Genomic DNA, 27,615 nt, shown 5'->3' with positions numbered 1-27,615 from the left:
ATAACATGCCATACCAACTCATAAGGGATGTAGCAAATGCCGTATTAAGACGGAAATTCATTACAATACAGGCACGCCTCAGCAAACAAGAAAAATCCCAAATAAGCAATCTCAAATTACACTTAACTGAATTAGAAAAAGAACAGATAAAGCCCAAAGTCAGCAGAAGGAGAGAAATCATAAAAATCAGAGCAGAAATAAATGCCATTGAAACAAAAAAGGCAGTAGAAAGGATCAATGAATCAAAGAGCTGGTTCTTTGAGAAGATAAATAAAATTGACAAACCCCTAGCCAGACTTACAAAGAAAAAAAGAGAGAAAGCTCAGATAAACAAAATCAGAAATGAAAGAGGAGAAATAACAACAGAATCCACAGAAATACAATGGATTATAAGAGAATACTATGAAAAACTGTATGTCAACAGAATGGATAACCTATAGGAAATGGATAAATTCTTAGATTCTTACAACCTCCTAAAGCTGAGTCAAGAAGAAACAGACAATCTGAACAGACCAATCACAAGGAAAGAGATTGAAGGAGCAATCAAAAGCATCCCAAAGAATAAAATCCCAGGACCAGACAGCTTTCCTGGGGAATTTTACCAAACTTTCAGAGAGGATTTAATACCTATCTTTCTCAAGCTATTTCAAAAAATTGGGGAAGATGGAACACTTCCTAACACATTCTATAAGGCCAACCTCATGCTGATATCAAAGTTTGACAAGGACAGCACGACAAAGGAGAATTACAGGCCAATATCACTGATGAACATAGATGCAAAAATTCTCAACAAAATTTTGGCAACCCAATTTCAGCTATACATCAAAAGGCTCATACATCACAGTCAAGTGGGATTCATACCAGGGAAACAGGGATGGTTGAACATCCACAAACCAATCAAGGTGATACACCGCATCAACAAATTGAGGAATAAAAACCACATGATCATTTCGATAGATGCAGAAAAAGCATTTGACAAGATCCAACAGCCATTTATGATAAAATCTCTTAACAAAAGGGGGATAGAAGGAAATTACCTCAACATAATAAAGGCCATATATGACAAACCCACAGCCAGCATCATACTCAATGGGCCAAAACGGAGCACCATCCCACTGAGAACAGGAACAAGACAAGGATGCCCACTATCACCACTCTTATTCAACATTGTACTGGAGGTCCTGGCCAGAGCAATTAGGCAAGAAAAAGGAATAAAAGGAATCTAAATAGCAAGGGAAGAGGTGAAACTCTCGCTGTTTGCAGACAACATGATCTTATATATAGAAAACCCCAAAAAATCCATCAGAAAACTAACAGAAATAATTAACAACTACAGTAAAGTTGCGGGTACAAAATCAACTTACAAAAATCTGCTGCTTTTCTATACTCCATTAATGAACTTACAGAAAGAGAACTCAAGAATACAATTCCATTTGCAATCGCAACTAACAGAATAAAGTACCTAGCAATAAATTTAACCAAGGAGGTGAAGTACTTATACAATGAAAACTATAAGACGTTACTGAGAGAAACTGAAAATGGCATAAAGAGATGGAGAGATTCCTTGCTCATGGATTGGAAGAATAAACATAGTTAAAATGTCCATACTACCCAAAGCAATCTACAGATTCAACGCAATCCCTATCAGAATCCCAATGACATTCTTCACAGAAACAGAGCAAAGAATCCTAAAATTCGTATGGGGCAATCAAAGACCCGAAATTGCTAAGGCAATCCTGAGAAAAAAGAACAAAGCTGGAGGCATCACAATCTCTGACTTCAAAATGTACTACAAAGCCATGGTGACCAAAACAGCATGGTACTGGTACAAAAACAGGCACACAGATCAACGGAACAGAACTGAAAGCCCAGAAATAAAACCACACACCTATGGACAGTCAATCTTCAACAAATGTGCCAAGCACATACAATGAAGAAAAGACAGTCACTTCAATAAATGGTGTTGGGAAAACTGGACAGCCACATGCAAAAGAATGAAGGTAGACCACTATCTCATGCCATACACAAAAATAAACTCAAAATGGATCAAAGACTTGAAGATACATCCTGAAACTATAAAACTCCTGGAAGATAATATAGGTAGTACACTCTCTGACATCAACATCAAACTAAAAAGGATCTTTTCACATACCACATCCTCTCAGACAAAGGAAACAAAAGAAAAAATAAACAAGTGGGAATTCATCACATAAAGAGCTTCTGCAAGGCTAAAGAAACTAGAATCAGAACAAAGAGACAACCCACCAACTGGGAGAAAATATTTGCAAATCAGATATCTGACAAGGGGTTAATCTCCATAATATATAAGGAACTCACACAACTGAACAATAAAAAAACAAACAGCCCGATCAAAAAATGGGCAGAGGAGATGAAGAGACATTTTTCCAAAGAAGACACACAGATGGCCAATAAACACATGAAAAGATGTTCAACATCACTAACCATCAGGTAAATGTAAATCAAAACTACACTAAGATACCACCTCATGCCTGTTAAAATGACTATAATCACTAGGACTAAAAATAACAAATGTTAGAGGGGATGTGGAGAAAAGGGAACCCTCATACACTGCTGGTGGGAATGCAAACTGGTGCATACACTATGGAAAACAGTAAGGAGATTTCTCAAAAAACTAAAAGTAGAACTACCATACCCAGCTATCCCACTACTGGGTATCTACCCAAACAATCTGAAATCAACAATCCAAAGTAACATATGCACCCCTATGTTCATTGCAGCACTATTCACAATAGAAAAGACTTGGAAACAATCCAAGAGCCCGTTGACCAACGACTGGATAAAGAAGATGTGGTATATATATATCTATATATATATATAGATTATATATATACACAATGGAATACTACTCAGCCAGAAAAAAGACAAATTTATCCCATTTGCAATAACATGGAAAGATCTAGAGGGAATTATGCTAAGCAAAATAAGCCAGTCTGAGAAACACAAATACCAGATGATTTCACTCATATGTGGAACATAAACCGGTACTGGGACAAAGAACACAGTTCAGTGGTTACCAGGGCAAGGGGGGTAGGGGGTGGGCACAAGGGGTGAAGGGGAGCACTTATGTGGTGACAGTCAAGAGATAAGGTACAACTGAAATCTCACATCGATGTAAACTATTATGAACTCAATAAAAAAATTTTTAAATAGAAGAAAGTAAAATAAATAAAAACTTTTTTAAAAACTATACTAATTAAGACAGTGTGGAATTGAGCAAAATTAGACAAACAGATTTTTAAAAAGTGAAAAGAAAGTCCACAAAACTGGTGAAAATATTTGTAAATCATCTGTCTAATAAAGGACAATCAAGAGTCATCAAAGATTGGAGAAAGGCTGTAACATAAAAGACAGGGACCAAACAAAAAATAAAAAGGTAGAGAGAGAAAGCAGCTAGAATTAATATAAGAGTTTAGCAAAGTTGTATGATACAAGGTCAATATACAAAATATAAATTGTACTTTTTCTTTATACTAGCAAAAGTTAGAAATTGAAATAAAAAATAGCATCAAGATATAAGAAATAATTTTGGATAAATCTGACAAAGTGCAAGACCTGTATGCTGAAAGTGGTAAAACATTGCTGAGAAAGTAAGGAAGACATAATAAAATGGAGATATACATCATGTTCTTGGATGAGAAGACATAATATTTTTAATATGACAATTTTCCCCAAAACATCTAAAGACTCAAATAAAATGCCAACTAAAATCCCAGCAAGAATCCCAACAGACTTTTTTGCAGCAATTGACAAAAAGATTCTAAAATTTTTATGGAAATGCAAAGACCCTAGAATAGTAAAAAAAAAATTATAGAACAGAAAAGCAAAGTTGGAAACTAACACTACATAATTTCAAGACCTATTATACAGCAACAGTAATCAATGTGGTATGGTACTGGCATAAACATAGATCATTTGAACAGTATAGTGAACTCAGAAATATAAAACACATCCAACACAATCTATCAACTAACATTTGACAAAGGTGTCTAGGGCAATGCAATGGGAAAAAAATACTTTTTTCACCAAATAGTACTAGACCAATTCCCAGATGTGAAAAGAAAAGGAAGCTTGATCCTCACCACACATTATATCCAAAAATTCACTCAGTATGGATGATAGACCCAAACGTTAGAACTAAAAATATAAAACTTGTAGAAGAAAACATAGGAGAAAAACTGGGCAACCTTGGTTTAGTAAAAATTTCTTAATTGTAACACAAAAGAAACCATTAAAAAAGAAGAACTGCACTTCGTAAAAAAACCAAACAAGCAAAAAAACTTCTGCTCTTAACAGAAGCTGTTACTAAAATATTTGGAGGAAAAATTTGAAAAATATGTATCTGACAAAGAAAATCTGTTTAGAATATATAAGGAATTCTTACAAGTCAATAATAAAAAGGTAATTCCATTAAAAGGAGAAAGAGTTTAACTTTAACAGACATTTCATCAAAAGAGATACAGAATGGCAAATAACCACATGCAAAGATGCTCAACCCATTATTAATAATTAAGGAAATGCAAATTAAAACCACAATGAGATGATACAATTAACTCACTCAAATAGCTAAAACTACAAAAACTTACCACATATCAAATATTGGTAAAGACGTGGAGCAAATGAACTCCTATACACTACTAGGAGAAATGTAAAACAGTACAACCATTCTGGAAAACAATTTGGCAGTTTCTTAAAAAGTTAAATATACACCTACCATCTGAACAGGCCATTCCACTCCTTGGTATTTATCAAAGAGAAATATGAGTGCATCTCCACACTAAGACTTGTACATGAGTACTCATAGCAGCTTTATTTGTAACAGCCAAAAACTTGAAAAATCCAAATATCCACCAAAATGTGAATGGAACACCAATTGTTTTTTTCTTGCTGCTTTCAAAGTTTTCTGTCTTTCAGCATTTTTACTACACTAGTATCTAAGGATTTCTTTATTTATCCCACATGGAATTCACTGAACATCTTGGATGTGTAGATTTATGTTTTTCATCAAATATGGAAAGTTTTCATCCATTATTTCTTCAGAACTGTTTTCTGCTCCCATCTGCCTTTCCTGTCCTATTATGCACATATTGGTATGCTTAATGGCATCCCACATTTCTCTGATGCTCTGTTCATTTATTTACACTTTTTTATCTGTTCTTCAGACTGCATAATCTCTATCAATCTATCTTAAAATTCATTGATTCTTTCTTCCACCAGGTTAAATTTATTGCTGATCCCCTCTGGTGAATTTGACATTTAAGAAGTGGAACTTCTATGTTCATTATCTTTATTATGCTTATGGCTTACTGATCTATACACATCTCAAAATTCTCCAAATTGTACACTGTAAATATGCTCGCTTTACTATATGTCAATTATATGTCACTAAAGCTGTGCAAAAAAATCAACAAAATATATTTAAATGATAATTTTTAAAAAGAGTGAGCTGCTTTGGTTTAATTAGTGGCAATCAGCTTACAGCTCACTCTGAATGCCCATCTCCATTTGTGAATTAAATTCCACGAGTAAATATGAAGGAAAGAAGAATTTAGAGGCAGAACAAGTTTATGCTTTAACTTATTTAGAGTATTCATTCTATATCTACTATTATGTTCCTTATATCTGGTATATATTCCCTTAATGTAAATAAGTAGTAAGATAATCTTGTACAAGCGTATTTTATAAATGATATCCAGATGACATTTTTTTTAAAAGTACGCTTCCTTTATAAGGAAAGATAAAAAGTCATACTCTTGTATAATCCAGACTCTCAATAATATTTAACTTTAAATAAAGGGTGGTAAGGAATTGAATTTGTTCTTTCTGTCATTCAGGTGGCTATACCAGTGATGCAAACAGCAAGCAGCTTTCAAAATGGACACCCAAGAAATGTCACTAGATATTAAAATAACATCTGTAGAGTAGTTTACAGTTTACAGAGCACTGTTACATGTATTCTCATTTAATTGTTTCAACAACCTGTGAGATGTAAGAGGTTTTTCCCAGGACTTGGGCAGGTGGAGGGAGGAGGATGTCAGGTGCCAAGACACTCAGTTCCTCCGTATCTATAGCTTGCTTCATTCTACAGCACCACAGTCTATAAGGAACTGATACTATTCGTAGCAAAACTACAGTGGTAAGTATGTGGCCCCAGGTGGCATTTACTTTGAGGTATCATTTGAGGCTTTCATACTTTTATTTTGGAATATTAATAAATTGCCAAAAAAGTAAATACCAAGATCCACATCAGACAAGAAAATATTATGCCAAGCTGCTTGCTATTAAAGATCAATTCAATTCAACCAATATTACTGAATCACTGCAAAGCACTAGGTGAAGACCTAAAATATACTGTCTAATAAACAAGCAGACAGGCGCTTACCTATCTCCCACTACTTATAAAGCTGTCTTTGGTGGACTTGTTTCAGGACTCCCATAAACAGGCTGCTGAGAGCCCTAAGTGTGAGGGAATTACTCTTAAATTCTTTTCAAAAGGGGAACTATAAGTGTCTGATGGGAGAATCTGTCAGATTATCTGGAAAATGCCCCAATGTAAATTAAACTGAAAGTCTAAAGTTATCCTCTAAGAAACCACTAAAATCTTAAATGATGTTCCCTATTTTATTGTTCACAGTACTGATGAGTAAATTAGTTACCAAGCCAGAAGACAATTGTCTTACAATAAAAACAAAACAAACCAAACCAAACTAAATCAAACTCTTATCTCCAAGCTCTGGGGCTTTGAAGTAGGGTAACTGTACTTTTTATTGTCCAAACAGGACCCACTTCTGAGACCAAAAGAGAGTGCAATTAATCATTAGGCATAAACTGGGACTGGCTGAGGCAAATCAGAACGTGCAGTCTATCTGCTTATAAGACACATGTCCCTGGCCATCCTGACCTGAGATTACAAACAGAAAAGAAACACGAAGACTGAGGGAACTCAAAGCAAGGAAATAAGCAAGATAAAAATAAACTTTCATATAGCAAGTTTTCCCGCCATTTTACAAAACAATCTGAATATTAATAGTAATTTACTTAAACCAGGATAAAGAGGGGGGCAAGGAGGACTGGTTAAAGTGAATTTATGAAGCAGTCAGGTCCCAGATCCCTTCCCCAACAACCCAGCAAAATACTGTAGGTTTATTTTCTAACATAAAACCAGTTCCCTGCACAGTGAGACTGGGCACAGCTGAGCAGAAGCATGTACTGTACCAAAAACCACAGTTCAGGTGAATGCATACAGCTGGGATGCTGAATGCAGTGAAACTCCCCACCACCATCCTTCTTCCCTACTTCATTCCCAGAATGCTGGCAGCCAAGCCTTCATTCTCAAGGCAAGAGACTTGAGGAATCTCTGAGAAATCTGACCAGCCTCAAAAGAAAGACCTAAAGTTATCAACATGGAAGGTTCTCCAACCAAACGGCCCAGTCAGATGACCCTATTGCGAAACTCATAGTCAATAAGCCCCCCTCATATGCTCATAGCTCTGAATCAGCTTTTTGCTCCTCACTATCATATATGAACACACAAACAAATGTTACCACACGTGTAATGAAAGATTCTATTATAAAAGACAGACATCAGAAAAAAATATATAACAGACAAAAGTAGCTTAGAGTTAAGAGAAAGAAAATTAAACAACAAAAATTAGTCCCATTCGCAGAGAGATAAGAGGACATTATAATTACATAACGAGAGCAAGAAACTATAAAAAGAACATACAGAGAAGTTAAAAAAAGTCCTTGGAAATGATAACCTCATAGAGAAATTAAAACATACAGCTCAGGAAGTCTTCACAGAAAGCAGAGCGAAAAATAAAAAAGATGAGTAACAGGAGAGAAAAGAAAATTAAAGCTCTAACCTCCAATTAAGAGGAACTCCATAAAAACAGAAAAAGTAATCAACAAAAGAATTCAAGAAAATGTTATAGAAATAAAGGGCAGGACTGTTCAACTGAAAGAATCTGCATAACATCAGGAAAAATGGAAAAAAAGAGACTGATGCCAAGGCAGATTATTGTAAAATTTCGGAACACTGGGATAAAAGGAAAGATCCTAAAAGTTTTCAGAACGTAAAAGTCACAAAAGACAGGATCAGAATGGCTTCAGTGTTATCGATAGCAACACTAATAACGAGAAAACAGTGGAGAAATGTCTTCAAAATTTTGCAGGGCCAGCTCCGTGGCCACGTGGTTAAGTTCACGTGCTCCGCTGCGGTGGCCCAGGGTTCGGATCCTGGGCGCGGACGTGGCACCACTCGTCAGGCCACGTTGAGGCGGCGTCCCACATCCCACAACTAGAAGGACCTCCAACTAAGATACTGTGTACAGGGGCGGTTTGTGGAGATAAAGCAGGAAAAAAAAAAGAAGATTGGCAACAGTTGTTAGCCCAGGTGCCAATCTTTAAAAAAAAAAAAAAAAAATTTGCAGGAAATTATTTCCAACTATACCAAATTACAATCAAGTATGAGGAAATCACAAAGACGTTTTCAGATATGCAAAGTCAAAAAACACTGACCACCCATGCAAGCTTTCTCAGGAAGCTATTGGAGGATTAACACTGCAAAGATGAGAGAAGAAACCAAGAAGAGGAAGACATGGAATACAGCAAACAGGAAATCCAGCAGGTGTGAGGTAAAGGGAGATCCTAGTTAGACAGCTGTGTCCCAGATGTGGAAAATAACCTGTTCAGACTGAAGGCTTAAAGAAGGTAAAACTGACACGACACCTAAAGGGTCTGAAAGTCCTGAAAGGGGAATGAGACAATTGGTGAAAGCAAACAAAAGAAATAACACAATTATTAACTCTAAAAAGATTTTTAGAAACATGAACAGAAAAACTAAAAGGAAGACAGGAAAAGAAAAGCAACCATAGTTTATCACGTGGCTCAGCTGTGAAAAGCAGTTATATAATTATAATAATGTAAATACACAACAAGGACTTAACAAAATCAGGATGAAATTTATACTGGGAGATTGGGGACGTAAAAGTGACACAGTAGGGGCAGAGGGAAGAAAGCAAGCAAAATCCTCATCTCCTACAGAGGGGGTCGACACATCATGCCCCAAACTGTAAAATCAAGAGCGGCTGTGCAGCCGTGCTGTTTGAGGATGGACTAATCAACTCAAAGCTAAAGAGGTCACAGTGCAGAAGAGGAAACGGGGGAGCCCAGGGGAAGGAGGCCTGCCTGCTGTTTTCTGTAGTAACCTCTTAGAATTACTGGTCTCTAAACAATAAGCATGCATAAAATTTTGTTAAACCATTTGATAAAAACGAAAAAGAACGAAATGAGGGAAATTATCAGAAAAAGAATTCTCTAAGACATTGTAATTTAAATATCAAATTGTTTCAGATATTAGTCTGTATCAAACTTTTTCCCATGACTAAAGCCACACCAATGTATACATCACTTGAATATGATCTGCTCTCATTCATACTCTCCAAGCATGAGTACAGACAGGGCATTTCTAAATCTTACCTCAAGCAGAGCTGCTGCAGGATCACCCTGTAGACTTTTTCCTAGTTTGTCAACCTCATCTAATAGGAACACCGGATTGTTAACCCCGACAGTCTTCAAACCATTGATTATACGACCAGGCATACTGCCAACATAGGTGCGCCTACAGGAAGCAAGCAGCAAATTAACATCGATGACACATCGCGAGACAAAAGCAATGTCATTTAGAAATCAAAACTCAGGACTGGAGAAAAGTCATTTAGTTATCAGAGTAATACAGCAAAGAGCTACCATATATTTTAAAAGCCCTACGATACATCAGAGTTATTTGATTCGAGTCTTATTTTCTATTTAATTCTGACTTAAGTTACCCATGATCCTGGAAGAGCTGTATCTAACTTTTGCCATTTAGTGAAACTGAACATTACACTTAAGTCATATAGTTATGATTCTTACTCTTCAAGATTCCAAAATGTCCAAAGGACCCTGTGAATTTAATTCTCCTGCTTTCCACGGTTTTTTAGAGCACACTCCTCACCCTCCACCGCTCATACAAGCACCTTTTTACATGCTGAAATGGCTGCCCAGGGCTGCTTACAACATCATCATCTCCTTCATGAAGGAAATCAGAACTGGTTCAAAGAGACATTCAAAACACTGACCAAAAAAGAGGAAAAAAAAAATACAAACTCCTTTATATTCAGAGGCAATACTTTGCTACTAACCGTAGTAAGAGGATCTGGGGTCAATAGTATATCAAAATTCTATTAATCCTGGCCTTTTGAATAAAACTGTGCTCAATCTATATACACTAATTGGAATAAGTAAGTTTGGGCAGATATTTTGTTGTGCATTAAAACGTTAGACAGTGCTTTATCATATTTGAACAAGAATCACTGACATAATTATGACAGATGTAGAGTGTGGCATGAAATAAAAAATGTTTGACAAACTGAAAAAAGTGTCTTTTTCACAAAGCCAGCAAAAGTTTATTTTAAGCAGCAATTTACCATTTTTAATTACAACCTTGCTGCCTAAACCAGGTACAACGTAAACGCTGTTTGTGAAAAGGCATAAAAGGGTGATTGCCTAGAAGAAGTTGATCAATGATAAGGGGAACAGTAGCAGTTATCTCATGATCTATACAAAGCTGATTCACAGAGCAGGCCTCAGTTCTGCCACAGGACTGGCATAAAGTAGGAGAGGGTAGAGAGACCTTTGAAAAGACAAGAAAGTCTTAAAAATATCTTGGGAATGCCGTTCATCCAGGGAGGGGAGGGTGACCAAGGCACTGGAACCAGACAATAAACACTGTCCTGTTACGATAAGGAGTTAGCACATTCAAGATTTCAGAATAGGATACAGGAAGGACAAGACTCAAAATTAATCAGTTCTCTCTGTAGAGAACTTTCAGATTCGCCACTATTCTGAGAATAAATAGGGAAGGAAAATTTTTTCTAAAAACCTCAATGTCTCTAAAAGTCACTTCTTGTTGCATTAATTTCTTTTCCTTTCCTCACTGTTTTTGATAGGTAGATTTCAAAAACAGGTACTGACAATTCTAGATAAAGTCATGGAGAGAAAATAATATTCTAAGCAGGTGTCCTTTCTAAAGAAGTGGAAATCTAGATACTAGTCACTGTATACAGCCACAATTCCTCCTAAACTTTCCACTGCTTCCCAGAACCTAGAGTAAGGTCCAAACTCCTTTGTCTGGAATCCCAGGCTCTTCACAATCTGGCCCCACCAGCCTTCCTAACTTGCTGCCATTACCCTCTTGCTTCATCCACAATCAAGATCCTTTTAGACCTCTTATGCTTTTGTACCTTTGTTAATATGGTGCCTTCCTGCCCTTAACACTCTCCATGCCTGTGGAAATCCCAGCAATTCTACCAAACTCTTCCTGACCACTTCTCACAAAGTGATCTTTCCAGCAATACAATGTCTAGCACTTACTGGCCCTACAATTCCACTGATGCATACTTATGACCCTGTTTTTATTCATGGGTACCAAGCACACAGCCTCCTCTAAAGAGCCAGGGAGCACTTTGATGACAGGGAGTGAGTATTGTTACAGAGTAGACAGATGCAGGATATAGAGCTGTAAGGTTCTCCTCACACAGACGCTTGTTTCTCCTATTTACTTAAGGACAGCAGATCAACCATGCCAGCACACAAAGTATCTTATTATCACCACGGTTATACTGTCAAGGTCATACAAGTCTTTGATTACTGCTTGGACAAATTACCTGACCTAAGCCTATTTCCTCATCTGTAAAATGGGGATGATAACAGTGCCAATCTCATGCATTATATGAGGATTATGAGAAAACATAATAGGTAAAGCACACAGCTTAGTGCCTGGCACATAGTAAGCTTTCAAAAGACGTCAACTGTAATTGTTATTAGTAACAGCTACTTAAAAGTCCACCTTTGGTTTCCCAGAAAAAGTACAAAAGCAGAAATCAGTACACCAAAATTTAAGTCCCATTTCAATCTCTGTCTCATGGAAGCAACTCTCATAAATGTCTTTTCATAGCACCAACCACACTCAATGCCTTTAGTGTTCATCAATCACAGGTGACATCCCCCAAATGTGACCCACTATTCTAGAGGTCAAGCCAAGAAGACAACTATTATCACAGAGCCCATAAGCTACAGAAAATATCTATAATGTCTCTTTTGCCAGAAGATATGGTAGCATGCAATTCACTGACTAAAGATACAAAACATACTTTGAATAAATTTTTGGAATATGATGGTGGAAAATGTAGCAAAACAAAATAAAAACATTTTCTTTCAATATTACCAAATATAACCATTTTATTTTAACAAATTAGCATACCAAAATTTCTTCCTGAGAAACTACATAGGTTGGAAATAAATATAACTAGTATTCTTTTACAAAGTATAACTTCTTTGAGGGCAAAATAGTAGTCTTTCCTATATTCTGCCTCACGATACAACATCTACAAAGCTACAGAGCACAATAGAGGAAAGCCTGCAAAGAAGAGCTCAAATCAATTACTTATTATTTAGCCTCAATACACGATTACCTAGAAGTTTTTCTTAAAATTGAAGTATACAAGTTAATTAAAAAAATATATGAATTCCTGCTTTTCTTATAATTGCTGTAGGCAGTTGATAGGTTTATCAGGACTATTCAACTAGTGTAGCAGATACATAAAAACAAAAGTGTCTACATAGTTCAAACTTTTAAGGTACAAGAGCATTTTTCATTTTCCAAAAAAATAGTCCAATTTATACTCCAAGAAACAACTACAGAGAATTGCAATATCATCTATTTACAGCTCCATGCTAATCAAGTATTTTACTATTCGGCCTCATCCCTAGATATCTTCAAATCTAATGTAATCCAAAATGCTAGACAGCTTGACACTGCCAACGACATCTTAATACCAGGAATAAGATGAACCTTTGCTCACCTCTTTTCCAGTATGTAGACAAGGGAGAAAAACAGGCATTTTGCCATCAAATTTTCATGCCTATTTAATTAAGTAGCTCTTATGGGCTATAATGCAAACTATTCAAGTGATATTTACAAAGAATTTATAATATAAAAGTTTATGTTGTAATGTTAAGTGAAAAGGGTAAAATTAGAATTCTATTGCTTAAAAAAAGAAAGGCAAAAGCTGCCCAGTGAAAAGTCTGGCAGGAAATAAAATGTTAAAAATGACCACCCATGAGGATTTTTCCTCCTATTTTATAAATTTTCTACCAAGAGTGTATACATATCGCTAAAATTGGAAAAAGTAAGAAGGCTTAAAGGAGATCCTAATCATTTCAAAACAAAAAACAGTCTTTAAGGAACTAAAGATAGTCTTTTTTTTTTTTTTTTGAGGAAGATTAGCCCTGAGCTAACAACTGCTGCCAATCCTCCTCTTTTTCTGAGGAAGACCGGCCCGGAGCTAACATCGTGCCCATCTTCCTCTACTTTATATGTGGAATGCTTACCACAGCATGGTGTGCCAAGCAGTGCCATGTCCGCACCCGGGATCCGAACCAGCAAACCCTGGGCTGCGGTAACGGAACGTGCGAACTTAACCACTGCGCCACTGGGCAAGCCCCAAGATAGTCTTAAATATAGCATGTCTAAACAAATCTAATTGTTATTCTTCTAACAGTCATTCTTAAATCTTTTTATACACTCATTTGGATGGATGCTCTCATCTAAAGAACTGCATTACTTGAATTCACAAAGCACTCAGAACACACTACCAGTGTAGCAATGTGCTAAGCACCGTGGAGTGAAACAGAGGATGAGATGCAGTAGAACCCCTGCTCTATAGAGCTTCAACTTCTTTATGTTTTACCTCTACAGTTATGCATTAGAAATACCAGAGGCCTACATTATTTAATCAGTAAAAGAGCACAGTAGATGATAATTGGTCAGTTTAGAGGAGAGTAAGATCATTACTGACTACACTTATATTAATGGAGGAAGCCTTGGGTTGGGGCCTTAAAACGAAGCTAAGTTTTAGACAGGTAAAGAAGAGCTATGCAAATACAGGTTATAAGAAGGACAGTAAGCAAACCATAATATCTCTGGCATTCTATGCTAAGAAAACATTAAAAGCTTGCTACTTCATTTTCTTTTCCCTTGTAGAGACTAATAACGAAACAGCTCAAGTATTTAAAAATCACATTGCAGGTTCCATGCAAAAATTCATCAACATGGAAAGCAAAAGTTCATTTTTCTTCTCATCTTGTTTGAAAATTGAGCCCAGGATTCCTTGTAATGATATGATTTTATTATCTGAACAAACAGCTGGTCAACTACTTCCAAAGAGTTAATATTACTAACTTGAGATATACCATACCAATAAGTATATTTGACCAAGGAATGACTAAGGAAAAACAGATTTTTATGCAAATGATCTCATAAAAAGAAGTTATTTTATATTTAACTTCTATGAACTGATTCAAAATTATTTAATGTAATAGTAAATATAAAAATCTAAGTTGTAAGATCCAATAAATGGGAACAGAGACTCTGGGGCTTATAAAAGAAGACAGAAAGGGGCCAGCCCCATGGCCTAACGGTTAAGTTTGGTGCACTCTGCTTCAGTGGCTCAGGTTGGGTTCCCAGGCGCAGACCTATACCACTCGTCGCTGGCCATGCTGTGGTGGCGACCCACATACAAAACAGAGGAAGACTGGCACAGACGTTAGCTCAGGGTGAATCTCCCTCAGGAAAAAGAAAAGAAGTGGACAGAAAAATCCCAATGGAGGTAATCCCAAATGAGAAATGTTGAGAAGACTGAAAACCTGCAGTTAATCTGGAGCATAAACAGGACTATTCTTCCTTTAAGCCACTCAACACGATATGAACAAAAACAATGGGCCAATGTTTAGTCAGATCACTATTATTTTCCTTACTTCAGATTTAAATGTAAACCAAGTCTTTCTCTTCCTTTCCCATCTCACATCTCATTATCATTTAACTCTAAAAAAAAATATCTTTAGTTGTTTTTAAAATCAATTCCTAACTCATTAGCACCTTCCTTCACGTAAACAAATACTCCTAGCAAAAGGCTAGAGCTGCGTGCGTGTGTGTGGGAGAATAGAAAAAGTGAGGGACAAAAGAGAATCAGCAAGGAAGATAACATAAAGCAGCTCCGGCTTCCACTGGCTGTTTTAAGACTGCAGAACAGCAGTGCCTGCTCAGGGGCGGAGGAAAAATAAAACTTTGCATGAACTCTAATTGTGATCATATGACCAGTACTTAAATGCCAAGACTTGGGTGTTTCCAAAATGCCTCGACTGTCACAGGGAATCACTTGTTCCCACAAACTCCACCCCTTGGTTGTGCTATAATCCTCTACTGTTCTTTCTCCCCTTCCATTCATCTCCAATCCATAAATCTGACATAAGCGCACACACTGCTCCCAACCTCTCATCTCCTTAACAAGCCCCCCCCACCCCCGCCTCCAAACGGGTTTTCAAATAAAAATTTTTCCAGGCTTTAGTAACTCAGGATGTAGGTGGTCCCCAAGAGCACAAGGGCAGCCTGCTGTAGTGGTTAGGGAAACATCTGCCACAGTGATGGCTAGGAAGGACTTACCAGCAAGGTGAACCAAAAATCAGCCTTAATAGAAGGTTTCACAAACAAATCCACATACCTTTACTTGGCAATGATCAACTTCTATACATACCATAGATTTCTCAAAAGTTCATGTTTACAGAAATTTTAGGCAAACACACAATCTTTTACAAAACTCATAAAAAAAATTCTTCTTTTCTTTGGATTCAATTCTTTTCTTTTTTGAGGAATATTAGCCCCGAGCTAGCTACTGCCAATCCTCCTCTTTTTCCTGAGGAAGATTGGCCCTGAGCTAACATCCATGCCCATCTTCCTCTACTTTATACGTGGGATGCCTACCACAGAATGGCTTTTGCCAAGCGGTGCCATGTCTGCACCTGGGATCTGAACTGGTGAACTCTGGGCCGCTGAGAAGCAAAACATGTGAACTTAACCATTGCGCTGCCAGGCCAGCCCCCGGATTCAATTCTCTTAACGACAGTCATACACATGTAAACATACTCACTTGAAAAAAGTGAACAAATTTAGTATCTGTCAGTATCAGTACAGATTTAAAGATCTGTACAGATCTGTTTAAACTCAGTCATGTTCATAAGTGGTGAGAACTGTGACATTAAATACTGCCCACAAATAGGCATCATAAGAATACATTTTTCCACAATTCTGCCACATAAATTAAATAATAATGTCGAGAAAAGGATGTTTTAGGTAAAATTTAAAAATCAGATTAACTTTTATAAAAAATCATATTGAAGCTTATAAATCTAAACTTGTCCTCCTGAGAACTGAGAATTAAACAAACATTTAAAGCTTATTTTTATAAGCGTAAGCACTCACTGCTTAAGTGCTTCCCAAGCTTTACTGAAAAATCAGTACTGAGGTGGAAAGAATAAGGACAAATTACCTACATGGCATGTGCCCATGACATTAAGTCCACAAACATATACTCACACGATACGATGCTGCAGGTAACAAAAGGCAGAAACAAACTAAAACAGCCCTGAGTGCGCACATCAAGTCATCCGAATGGGGAACACCTCCCAACAGCTCTATAGCTAAAATTAGAAGATTTAGACCCTAGATTCAGCTTCTCCAAGATTGGTCCAAGAGTAATGGTGCCGATTTCTTTACAAAAGCAAATTACAGCCTCTAGTGGCACATGTGAGAATAGGAAAACCTAGGCAAAAATATTGAAATTGTCAGAAAGAATGACTCAAATAAATTCCCTGAACTGAATATGTAGCCCTCATTGTTTATTAAAATCTTGGAATGACTTGACTTTAATGCATAAAAAATGTAAATAAGCAAATAGAATAAAAAGAACCATTTTTCACGGAAAAGTTTCTGAAACAGGTTCCCATTCCTGCCTAACGTCAGTGACCTTGTTTGAATAAGGCAAAGGGAAAATCAGATGATACAGAAGCATCGTATTATTTTTTTCCACAACCCGAGTTTAATCCATATTCACCAACTATAAATATGCATTTAAATTACTGGCATGCTTCTCAAAGCCTCCACTTTTAATTTGGTTTGCTTTAACAACTTCAAGATTGAGGGTATGATAGAAATAGAAGTTTTATCTTCAGTTTAATTACGCTGTACTGGAATTTAAGGAGCTTCTTTTTTAAAAAGTTTTTAAAAATTGAGATATAACTGACACATGACAGTATATTAGTTATGTGGACGTCTTTCTTCTATAAGCAGTTCATGATTTCTACATTTTTTAATGTTCTTTAACACATACACCACAGGTGTTATAGTGACTCACAACTTCCAACTTCTATGAAACACGTAAAGCACGAGAGAGGTTCATGCTTTCCCAAGGCCTCTTCCAGTCTGAGCAACAGAGACCACAAAGAAGAAAACAACGAACCCAACATGAAAATCTGATTCTAATAATGTCAGATTAAGCAGAGGTACCATTCTTATAGTTCAATGTATTTTTATAGAAAGATGCAAGAATAAGCCTTAATTAGCCTAACCTTTCTCCTCATTACTCATACCCATTATGCAAAACACCCTTCTTAAAAGGAAGATTAAACTGCAAACAAAACAAATTTGTTATTGAAGATTTCCTACCTCCTCCTACCTGCCCTCACTATTGCATTTATTTATTTGTTTTTTCCCAAGGAAGATTAGCCCTGAGCTAACATCTACCAATCCTCCTCCTTCTTCTGAGGAAGACTGGCTCTGAGCTAACATCTATGCCCATCTTCCTCTTCTTTATATGTGAGATGCCTACCACAGCATGGCTTGCCAAGCGGTGCCATGTCCACACCCAGGATCCGAACTAGTGAACCCCAGGCCACCGAAGCAGAACGTGGGAACTTAACCGCTGTGCCACCAGGCTGGCCCTATTGCACTTATTTTTAAACTCTAAGAGTCATCAGTCATTATTTATGAAACGCTATGAGGCAAAAATGAATGTAAAGACATTATAATATCCAACCACAACTAATTTATAATGGCATTCAAATGAGAGTCCAGGAAAGCAGAGGCACAGTCTTGCTATCTACTGTTAAACATAGATCAAGGTTACTTTGGGTTTGCCGTTATGGCAGAGGCTCTGGGCTAGCTGATAAGTACTGTAAATGTCCTTTCCATTCAAGGCACAACAAACAGCCCTTTAAGAAAGAGAGAAAGATTATGTCTTGGCTTCTGGGGGGCTTTAGTTCATTGAGAAAGGAGAACCAGAGATGAAAGTGAGAGAAGTAGTCTACCTGTGTCCTCGGATGTCAGACTGATCGCACACTCCTCCAAGTGCAATCCTGTGGAACTCTCGACCCAGAGTCTTAGCCACCGATCTTCCCACGCTTGTCTTACCGACTCCAGGAGGGCCAACAAAGCAAAGAATGGGGCCCTTCAGGGTGTTTTTCAGCTGTCTGACAGCCAAGTATTCCAGCACTCGTTTCTTCAATTTTTCCATGGCATAATGGTCATTATCCAGAAGAATCCGGGCTGCTCGAATGTCCAGACGGTCTGTCAAATAATCCAACAGAAATCATCTGAGCCAATGGAATTTTTAAGTGGAAGAACGCCTTTCAAGATTTGCAAGAGCTAAAATATTTTTTAGAAAAAAGATGTGACAAGAACAGACTTGGATCCGTCTAAACAGGTTTTCAGGGAGACCCAGACTTGGTTTTTCTGCTTAAGAATCAGAATCTCCAGAAATAGTAGGCCTACACAATTAAAAACTCAAGCAGTTATTACTCATTTCATTTCGAATGATTTTCTAGATACACATTATTTCTATGGACACACAATTTTTACATATTCTATTTGGACTGGCATTTGTTCCTTTCTTTTTTTAAAAGTGTTTTTTTTATTACAGAGGTTTATAAGCTCATTCCAGAAAATCTGATGACACTAACAAAAAAGAAGGAAATACTCATCCATAATCTCATGCCCAAGAAAGCATCACTGCCTTCACTTTGGTATGTATTATTTCAGGTTCTGTGTGTGTGTGTGTGTGCTTATATACCTATTTTTCAAAATGGGATTATATGAGGACTTTAAGTTTTATAAAATGTTTTTCACTTAATATATTACAGACATCTTTCAGTGTCAGATGTACTTTTCAGTAACATTTTAGTTCCATTAATATTTAATATTCCATTATTGAATTATCCTTACTGATTTAACTAATTTCCTATTGCTGAGCATTTAGATTATCTACAAATCTTAACAGTTATAAAGTATGCTTCACTGTGCATTCTTGTAACTAAATCTCCACATGTATTGCTAATTATTTCCTTGAGCTGATCTTCTATAAACAGAAGTGCTGGGTCAAACAAAAAAAATTAAGATGCAGGGGCCAGCCCCGTGGCCGAGTGATTAAGTTCTCGCACTCCACTTCGGTGGCCCAGGGTTTTGCTGGTTCGAATCTTGGGCACATCTGAGGCGGCATCCCACATGCCACAACTAGAGGGACCTACAACTAAAGATAGACAACTATGTATTGGGGGGCTTTGGGAGAAAAAGGAAAAATCAAATCTTTAAAAAAAAAGAAAATTAAAAAAAAAATTTATGAGTAAAGAATTGCCTAAGTTCTATCAATTAAAGTCTCACCAGAAAAGTATGAATTAGGCTTTCTTTCTAGAATCAAGGTTTCATCAGGTTTACTGATGTGCTTTAGTATGTAAAATACCCACTGAATAAAGACTAGGTCATGGAAGCCAAAATAAATTCATCAGCTGGGTGGCAATCAGGGGACAATACACAGACACATGATCATGCTGACAGGGAAAGAGGACGGGAGAGAGAAAAACATGCACGTGTCCACTCCTGCAATGACTTCTTTGGAACTTGCTATGCGCTTTTCCCTAAAGGAACAAAAAGATGGCCTTAACTGATAGTCTGGTTCCCAAGCTCGTCTACAAAAACCCAGCTCGGCAGTAATATACGTAATTTAAGTTCAGTGCTATGGATTTTAGTCAGTCCTGACTGAGTGACCTGGAAAGAGAGAAATACAATTTCTTCCCCATTTCCTGGCGTCTGAACCCAAACAATGAGGATAAGAACACAGGAAAGATAGAAAGTTTTCCAACTGTTTCACAATGCCAACCCTAACACTAAAATCTACCACAGTAAACACAAAAAACACTTCAGAGCAATCCCATATTGTATAGCTCTACATATTAAAATACCGGTAAATCCCATCTTTTAAAAGAGTAATCCACTAAGGCCCAGTGGGACTTATTTCAGTTGTGCAAAGATAGTTCAATATTAGGTTATCGACATATTTATTACATCATCATGTCCAAGGGGAAAAACCTTCAATCAAAATGTCGTTTTGTGCCTAAAACGGAACTTGTTATAATGCGACATCCATTCCTGATTAGCATTTAGTAAACTAAGAATAGAATTCTACATAAAGAAAAAACTGAAAACACTGAAGGATTTCTTCCAAGAAATATGTCAAGTAAAGACAATTTAAAAAGTAAGTTCTTTCAAACTTTTAAGCAAAGATAATTTCCATGCTACATAAATTATTGTTTGGTATCTTTTCTATACAGGATTTATTTTTTCTGGTTATTCTTTTTTTTTTTTTTAAAGATTTTATTTTTTCTTTTTCTCCCCAAAGCCCCCCGGTACATAGCTGTATATTCTTAGTTATGGGTCCTTCTAGTTGTGGCATGTGGGACGCTGCCTCAGCGTGGTTTGATGAGCAGTGCCATGTCCACGCCCAGGATTCGAACCAACGAAACACTGGGCCACATGCAGCGGCGCGCGAACTTAACCACTCGGCCACGGGAACAGCCCCTCTGGTTATTCTTTTTAATGATTTAGAATGCATGCTTCCTATTTTGAAAAATAGTTGTGGTTACATGCGAAAAATTTAAAACTTAAACATATATTTCTCTATTTATAATTGGAAGACTGAAATGAATCTACTGGCTCCTTCTATTCAAGATGGGAAATTAGCAACCATTTCCTCCAACTCTTTGCTCTCTGTCTTCCTTTCTGCTACTGAGGTAAGCTTCTCCTTTAAGAATTAGGAAAGACATTTTTATGGTTTTATAACCATACTCACAACAATTAGACCTTATTCTACACAGTAATGGTTTGGAAGCTCAATATGACTCCTCTCATACCACAATTTACCCATCTTCAGCTATCCACTGAAATACTCAACAATGAGAAGTATTTTCACAATAGGTAGATAAGCACTATGCATCTCTAGTGCTAACAGACATCCAGCAGAAACTGTTTCTGGGATGTGAGTGGCCTCCTTCCCTAGTTGTGAAAATAACAGCTCTGCCCTATTTTTATATTTTCTTGGTTATTTCAGTAAAATGGGAGTCAGCACTCTGTGTTCAAAGAAATATTTTGCCCCCAAATCTCTACAATTACACTGTATAAGCCTGGTAAAAATTCCTGGTTCGTAATTAATTTCACTTTATAAATATGACAAGTGTTGGGGGAGGGGGGAAGCTGAGAGTAACTTACTAGGCCTACTAATAACAAATAATCAAATCTGCAATTTTAATATTCTCAGGCCATTATATTATATGCATCCCACATGTCTCCTAAGTCATAGTTAAAGTAAATCCTGGAGCACAGAAAAACATTACCAAGAGAATACCAAAATTTCAAAATAAGACTCTTGGTGTTACCAAATTATCTAGATGTCCCTCATACTGTGCAATAGCCCTATCATCAAAAGAGAAAATAACAGGGTTTGAAGACTATCACGTCTCCATCAATGGTGCAAATACCTACCAAACATATACCAACATGGAAGCTTGGCAGATGAAATGAAAGCAGAGCAGCTGAACACATATAAAGTTGAAATTTAACTTTCTTTCCCAGGTCTAAACTTACAGGGAGAAAGGCCTTCTCCAAATCTCACAGATTAGAACAACTTTACTTTTTAAAAAGGGGGCTTTGGAGAGTTCTGAGCTAACAGAAGACTATCTGAACCAAAGTGGATTTCCCAACAGCCCAGCTAGGTCCAGACCCAGATCTGAACTCAAATGCATCAGGTGACAATAAAGGGCTAATTCAACAGGAATACATGCTCCCTTGCATTCATCTCACCATAGAGTTTCCAGAAAATTTTGTATCAAGAACTAAATCAAGAAATTCAGGTTCAGTTCATTTGGTAAAATACCTTCAACTATAAGGCAGTATGTTGTCATGACATGTAAACAAGAAATAAATTAAGAAATAAATTTACAGCAGAGTTCATAGTAGCTTATACACAGTACCCAAAAATGTGGAAACAACCCTAATGCCCACCAACAGGAAAATGGAGAAACAAATTATTGATACATGCAGCAATATGGATGGACCTCAAAATTATACAGAATGAAAGAACCAGAAAAAACAGTACATACTATATCATTCCATTTATACAAAATATTAGAAAATATGAACTAATCTACAATGGTTGCTTGGGGATGGAGAAGCAAGGAGGAAAGGGAGAGCGGGAGGGATTACAGAGAGCACGCGGAAACTTGTGGAGGTGATGGATAGGTTCATTGTCTCAATTATGGTGATGGTACCCCAGACATACACTACGTTAAAATTCATCAAACGTACACATTACATATGCACAGTTTACCATATGTCCATTATACCACAATAAAGGCGGAAAATACATTTAAAAATTTACCGGTATTGCTTCTCAACAATTTCCTTCTATAGTTCACCACTGTAATATTATTTAAACTGATGAAAATTTATGGATTCTGAGAATTTAAGAGCAAACAAAATATGAACATTCAAACAGAAAGAGAAACTTAAAAACAAACCAAAATCTAGAGAATGGAATGAATGCAAATTTAAAAGCATTCATGAAGGAAAAATTAGCATAACTTAGAATGTACTTGCTTCCCAAAACAAGAACCCAAGAATTGTAATAGGAATAAAATCTAAAGGTTGTGAAAACAAAAGGGAGATGACTAAGTCAATTTCATCTTAGTACCTAGCCATACACATTAATAAATGTTTTAAATGATCCCACAGAAAACAACTAATGGAAAAGGGGCTATTTAACCTTAACATTGCCCCAGCAGAGCTTAATTCTAGGCTCTCTTTGAGACAAAACAAAAATTTTTTTAATTCTCAATACCAGAAAGGATGGTCCTCTGCAGGTTAATAGGCAAGCATGTGTGTTTTAGGGCTAACATTTTTCAAAATCTCTAGCATTTTTTTAAATGTAGGTGTTTTATTAGCCAGGATAATATATCTGTTCAATTTTCAAAGTCAAACAGATAGCCACTCTAATGCCAATAATAGTTTAGACATACAATCCTCTGTTGAACGCAATAGACCTAGTATGTAAACTTAACAAGAGTGTGTACTAACAGAAACAAATGCAAATAAGATGCTTCTGAAAATTATGCAAGACAGTTGAATATTTCTTATCCCAACATAAAATGCACAGCAAATATACAGGAAAACTGGTATAAATGCTGTTGATAGAAAAATTCTACTGAAGGATAGAGGGATAAAAATAATTTAAACTCTAAACACTTTCTAATAGGAAAAAAACAAACTTCCAAATGGTCAAATTGTTCTGCTGTTATCCTCTCGTGACACGTAATTATTTCTTTCAGACAACATGAGATTTACTGGCTATAGTACTGATTTGGCGCTTATTGCCAACTACCCCAAAGTGTTAGTTTTCTTATGTTCCTAACAAATAGTACATAAACATAAAAGCTTATTGTCTGATTAACTATGGGTATTGAGAAACACCTATTACACCACTTATAGGAAATTCCACTTTCTCCAAAATCAAGCAAAAGCCACTCTGATGTAGCACCTTCTTTTCTAGTTTGATACCACGACCTACGAAATATAAGCTTAGTCTCTAAAAAATTTACATCAAGAACAGATGTAACAGTAAGATAATCAAAGGGGAGTATTTCAGTAGAATTTGCATGAGCTTTCTGAATGGCAATGGCAATCAGATTGCAAAAAAGGTGTTATTTTGTTGGCTCACCAGTTGTACTTTTGTTCCAAGGAAGTTCCACCATAAGTTCTAAATAATTTCTAGTCAGAGCATATTCTGGCATTGATTGAGGCATTTTCTTGAGTCTGTGGGAAAAGAATACATAGCAAACATGTTAAAAAAACCCAGAAGAATTCCATAAAAACAAAAAAATCAAGTATATCTCCCTTTCTTGGTCAGATATATCATGCATAGTGGTAAAACAAACCTAAAAACATTTTAAAAAATTCAGTGAATGTTTGTTCTGTTTTGTTTTGTCAGTACAGATGCCTGCAAATTGGGAGGAGGAGTGGGGACACTACCTGCTTTCACCCTTGAAATATGGCCTGAGCAGTGTCAGTACAGCATCTCACAGGGAGAGTCTCAAGTCACAATCACCCATTGATTCACTTATTGCAACAAGATCTAACTGTCTGACCACGCAAAACACAGTAATTATAATTATATATTTTTTGTATTAGAGACGAAGTCAACGCATAGAAGCAAGCTAACATCAGATATTTAATAAAAAACGCATCTTCCACAAGATACACACTGCTTAACAAAGTGTTCTCTATATAAGAGATGTTCTACGTTTATTAACTGATGTCAGAGTCAATATTAAAATATGCCTCAACTATATCTACTAATGTTCCTAACTGAACCACAGAAAGTCAAATCTTTAGTGACTGAGAATTCAATTAGGTTCTTTATAAGTTCACTAATAAAAGAAAATGCAAGAGAGTTATAATGTTACAAGTATATAAAGGAAAAAATGGTTTTCTGTTTAACCCTGAGATTATCCAAAAAATGTAATCAACCCATATATCATATCCTGTTATCAAGGGTTCCCTGTACTTTACCCTGTACAAAGAGAAAAGATAGGCCCCGACCTCTAGAGTTACAATCTAAAGAAGCAAACAGTAGATGTGAAGAACACAGTAAAACTGAACAAACATTCTGCCTAAACAAAGTATGGTCCATTCTTTAAGACAACGAAAAGGCAGTTACAACAGTGATCACGCTGGACAGTACATTGTAGGTGGGAGAGTTGTACCAGTTCTACTGAGCACTTGAGAAAAAGATGAGTGAAAGTGGTATGAAACCAGGAGTACTACGAATGTTTGAAGAATCAGATTCTGCTTGAAGAATGAAGAGGGAAAAGCATTCCACAGATCACAGCCCTAACCTGAAAATTTGGAAAGCCAAGAAAGATAAGAGTTGACAATGGAAAGACAAGATGAATAGAGTGGTCCAGGACTATATTAAATATAAGAAAAGGAGAGCGATCAAAGAATATAAAACAAATGGCTCAGGTTTCAGTTTGTGATCCAAAGTAGCAGATCCAAGTGTCCATGACCAATAATATTTAACATTAATGAGCAAAATGAAAACACTAATGTATGAATAGCTTCTACAATTTACCTTTTTATCTCTTTGACACAGACTTTATGGGCCTGCTCTGGCATACTGGATGTTCGTATTTTTTTCTCTAGCATGACAATGTCATCATTATCTTCATCCTCATCCTCATCTTCTAAAGTACCTGGAATGTGTGTAATCCTCCGAACAGGGCGTATTGCTATAACCTGAAGTGGAAAGCAGAAGAGTAAAACAGTATGTCAAACTAAATTGAAAATGAAGTGCCTAGCTACACCTAAGGTTATAATTGGTGTTGAATAAATACTTTCATGGCCAGAGTCTAAATCTTTAGAAACTGAAGTTCAGAATGATAGCTAAGAAACACATGTACACACGGACACAGAAGAACTAAAAAAGCAGACCAACATAAGGCGCACATGACTCTCTGGTATATGCTCACACTACTATTTGAGAAAAAAAATCCAAGAAACTGGCTACTAGAAATAACGAAACATCTAGGAATTATCTTCCTTTAAGTTGCTACTGCAGCCAATATTTTCTTGATATATATTACTACTTATCATTTGGCAAGTGAATAAATTCCATTTTTCCTCCTACATTAAAAATTTCTCTACTCCCTTTGTCTTCAACATGCAGAAAAGTCTTCTTCCTTTCAAAATATTTTATCTTACCCATGGCCGCTTCCAATCAACTACACACTATTTACCTCCCTTCTTGACATGTTCCGTGCTTCCAACAAGTGGCTTTAACTACCACTTCCCCTTCCTCAGCAATTACTTCAGGAATTTGTGCTTTGTACTTTGGCTTTTGTCTCCATCTTGAAGTTTTCTTTGAAATCCAACAACTGTCTCCTGTGCCAAGTCAATGGTCTTGTTTCTGTTCTCTTTCTCCACGATCTATCAAATTTTAAAACTACCTAAGTGCTCTTTTGAAATTCTCAATCATGAGTCAACTCCAGCCATTACTGGAGCAAAACGATATACTGGTACTTAATTTAAAGGCCTCAGATTTTATTTTTTTAACCTACGTAGTTACCTACTTAGTACATTCAAATATAAAAAGTAAAAACATAAAGCAGTATATAAAAATGTAATTTTATAAAAACAACTATTAAATATAAACTTTTATTCTTACATCAGTCATTAGCAGACAAAATTAATCAAACACTTTGAAGTATGAAAAACTGAAACTGAAATTTTTTTTTAAGTGAGATTTAAAAGGACATATCAATGATTTCATTGTTGAGACAAAAGTACTGTTTCATGCAATTTTCTCTAGCAGCTACAAGAGCGCTTTTCAACTCTTAGGGAAACAGGCAAAGTGACAGTTTTAGGCTAACTCCAAATATTATCCTCTGATTCCTGCATTTCCAAATAATAGTTTGAGAATTTTCTGGAGCAACTGTGAACAATTTTCTTTTTAAGCAGCTGCAGTTTTCTGCATCTCCCAATGCACAGGATGCATGGGTTTGTCTGTAGGCACCAAATGAATACCCGAATTAATGATCTCATCTCAAGCCAGAAATAATTCAAATTTCTGGCATCCTTGAAAGAGAACGATGTCCTGGAATAGGGAACCCAGACAGGCTACTCCTCTCTCGCATCATTCTCCTCAGCCTGCTTTACTGCTCCCTCTTTTGTCCCACCAGGGAAGAAGCCTTCATTTCTGCTCTTCTTTCTCTAGAACATGTCCTTTGTTAAAGGAACACTGCTGTGCTGAGGACCATCAACTCTTTACAATTATTCTCAACCTTTCACTTCATCTCCCATAGCCTCTGGATCTCCAAGAGCCCTCAGAACTGCCAGTTTCACTCTTGCCCACATCAAACACAACTTCCTGATGTTCACTCTGCCCATACGGAACAAGAGGAACATCAACAGCTCAAGGTAGACTTCAGACAGGCCCCTCACCTGCATGGATGGAAAGCATGAGAATGAAGGTATCACAAATCACCGGGGAACAGAGGGGGTTACTGAACAATGGAAATTCAACTGCTATCTTAACCTCATTAATAAGGCAAAACAAATTACATATGGGGTAAACAGTACATACTTTTTAAAAAGTCAACTAAAGGAAAACTAAAAGGAAAGTGGGTATTTATCAAATCACTGAAGGTAAAGGACTCTAAGCTTAGAAGACAGGAAAAGACTGACAGTTTGACTAAAAAGAAAATAGGAATTTCTATAAGTTAAAAATAAAAACCAGGGGCTGGCCCCGTGGCCGAGTGGTT

At 36.6% G+C, this 27,615-nt stretch overlaps 1 protein-coding gene across 1 annotated transcript in view; it reads right to left on the bottom strand.

The window, feature by feature from the left end:
- LONP2 (lon peptidase 2, peroxisomal) overlaps positions 1 to 27,615 on the bottom strand; it is a 105,967-nt gene that overhangs the window by 60,243 nt on the left and 18,109 nt on the right. Inside the window, exons 5-8 of the mRNA XM_014857523.3 lie at positions 25,428 to 25,591; positions 24,015 to 24,109; positions 18,283 to 18,541; positions 9,520 to 9,661 (exon numbers count right to left, since the gene is read on the bottom strand). Of these exons, the coding sequence (XP_014713009.3) occupies positions 9,520 to 9,661; positions 18,283 to 18,541; positions 24,015 to 24,109; positions 25,428 to 25,591 (660 nt within the window). The remainder of the gene's footprint in view (positions 1 to 9,519; positions 9,662 to 18,282; positions 18,542 to 24,014; positions 24,110 to 25,427; positions 25,592 to 27,615) is intronic.

The sequence above is a fragment of the Equus asinus genome, chromosome 28, assembly GCF_041296235.1.
Source record: "Equus asinus isolate D_3611 breed Donkey chromosome 28, EquAss-T2T_v2, whole genome shotgun sequence".
In the NCBI taxonomy this organism is placed as follows: domain Eukaryota; kingdom Metazoa; phylum Chordata; class Mammalia; order Perissodactyla; family Equidae; genus Equus; species Equus asinus.
This window is presented reverse-complemented; position numbering and strand designations above follow the sequence as displayed.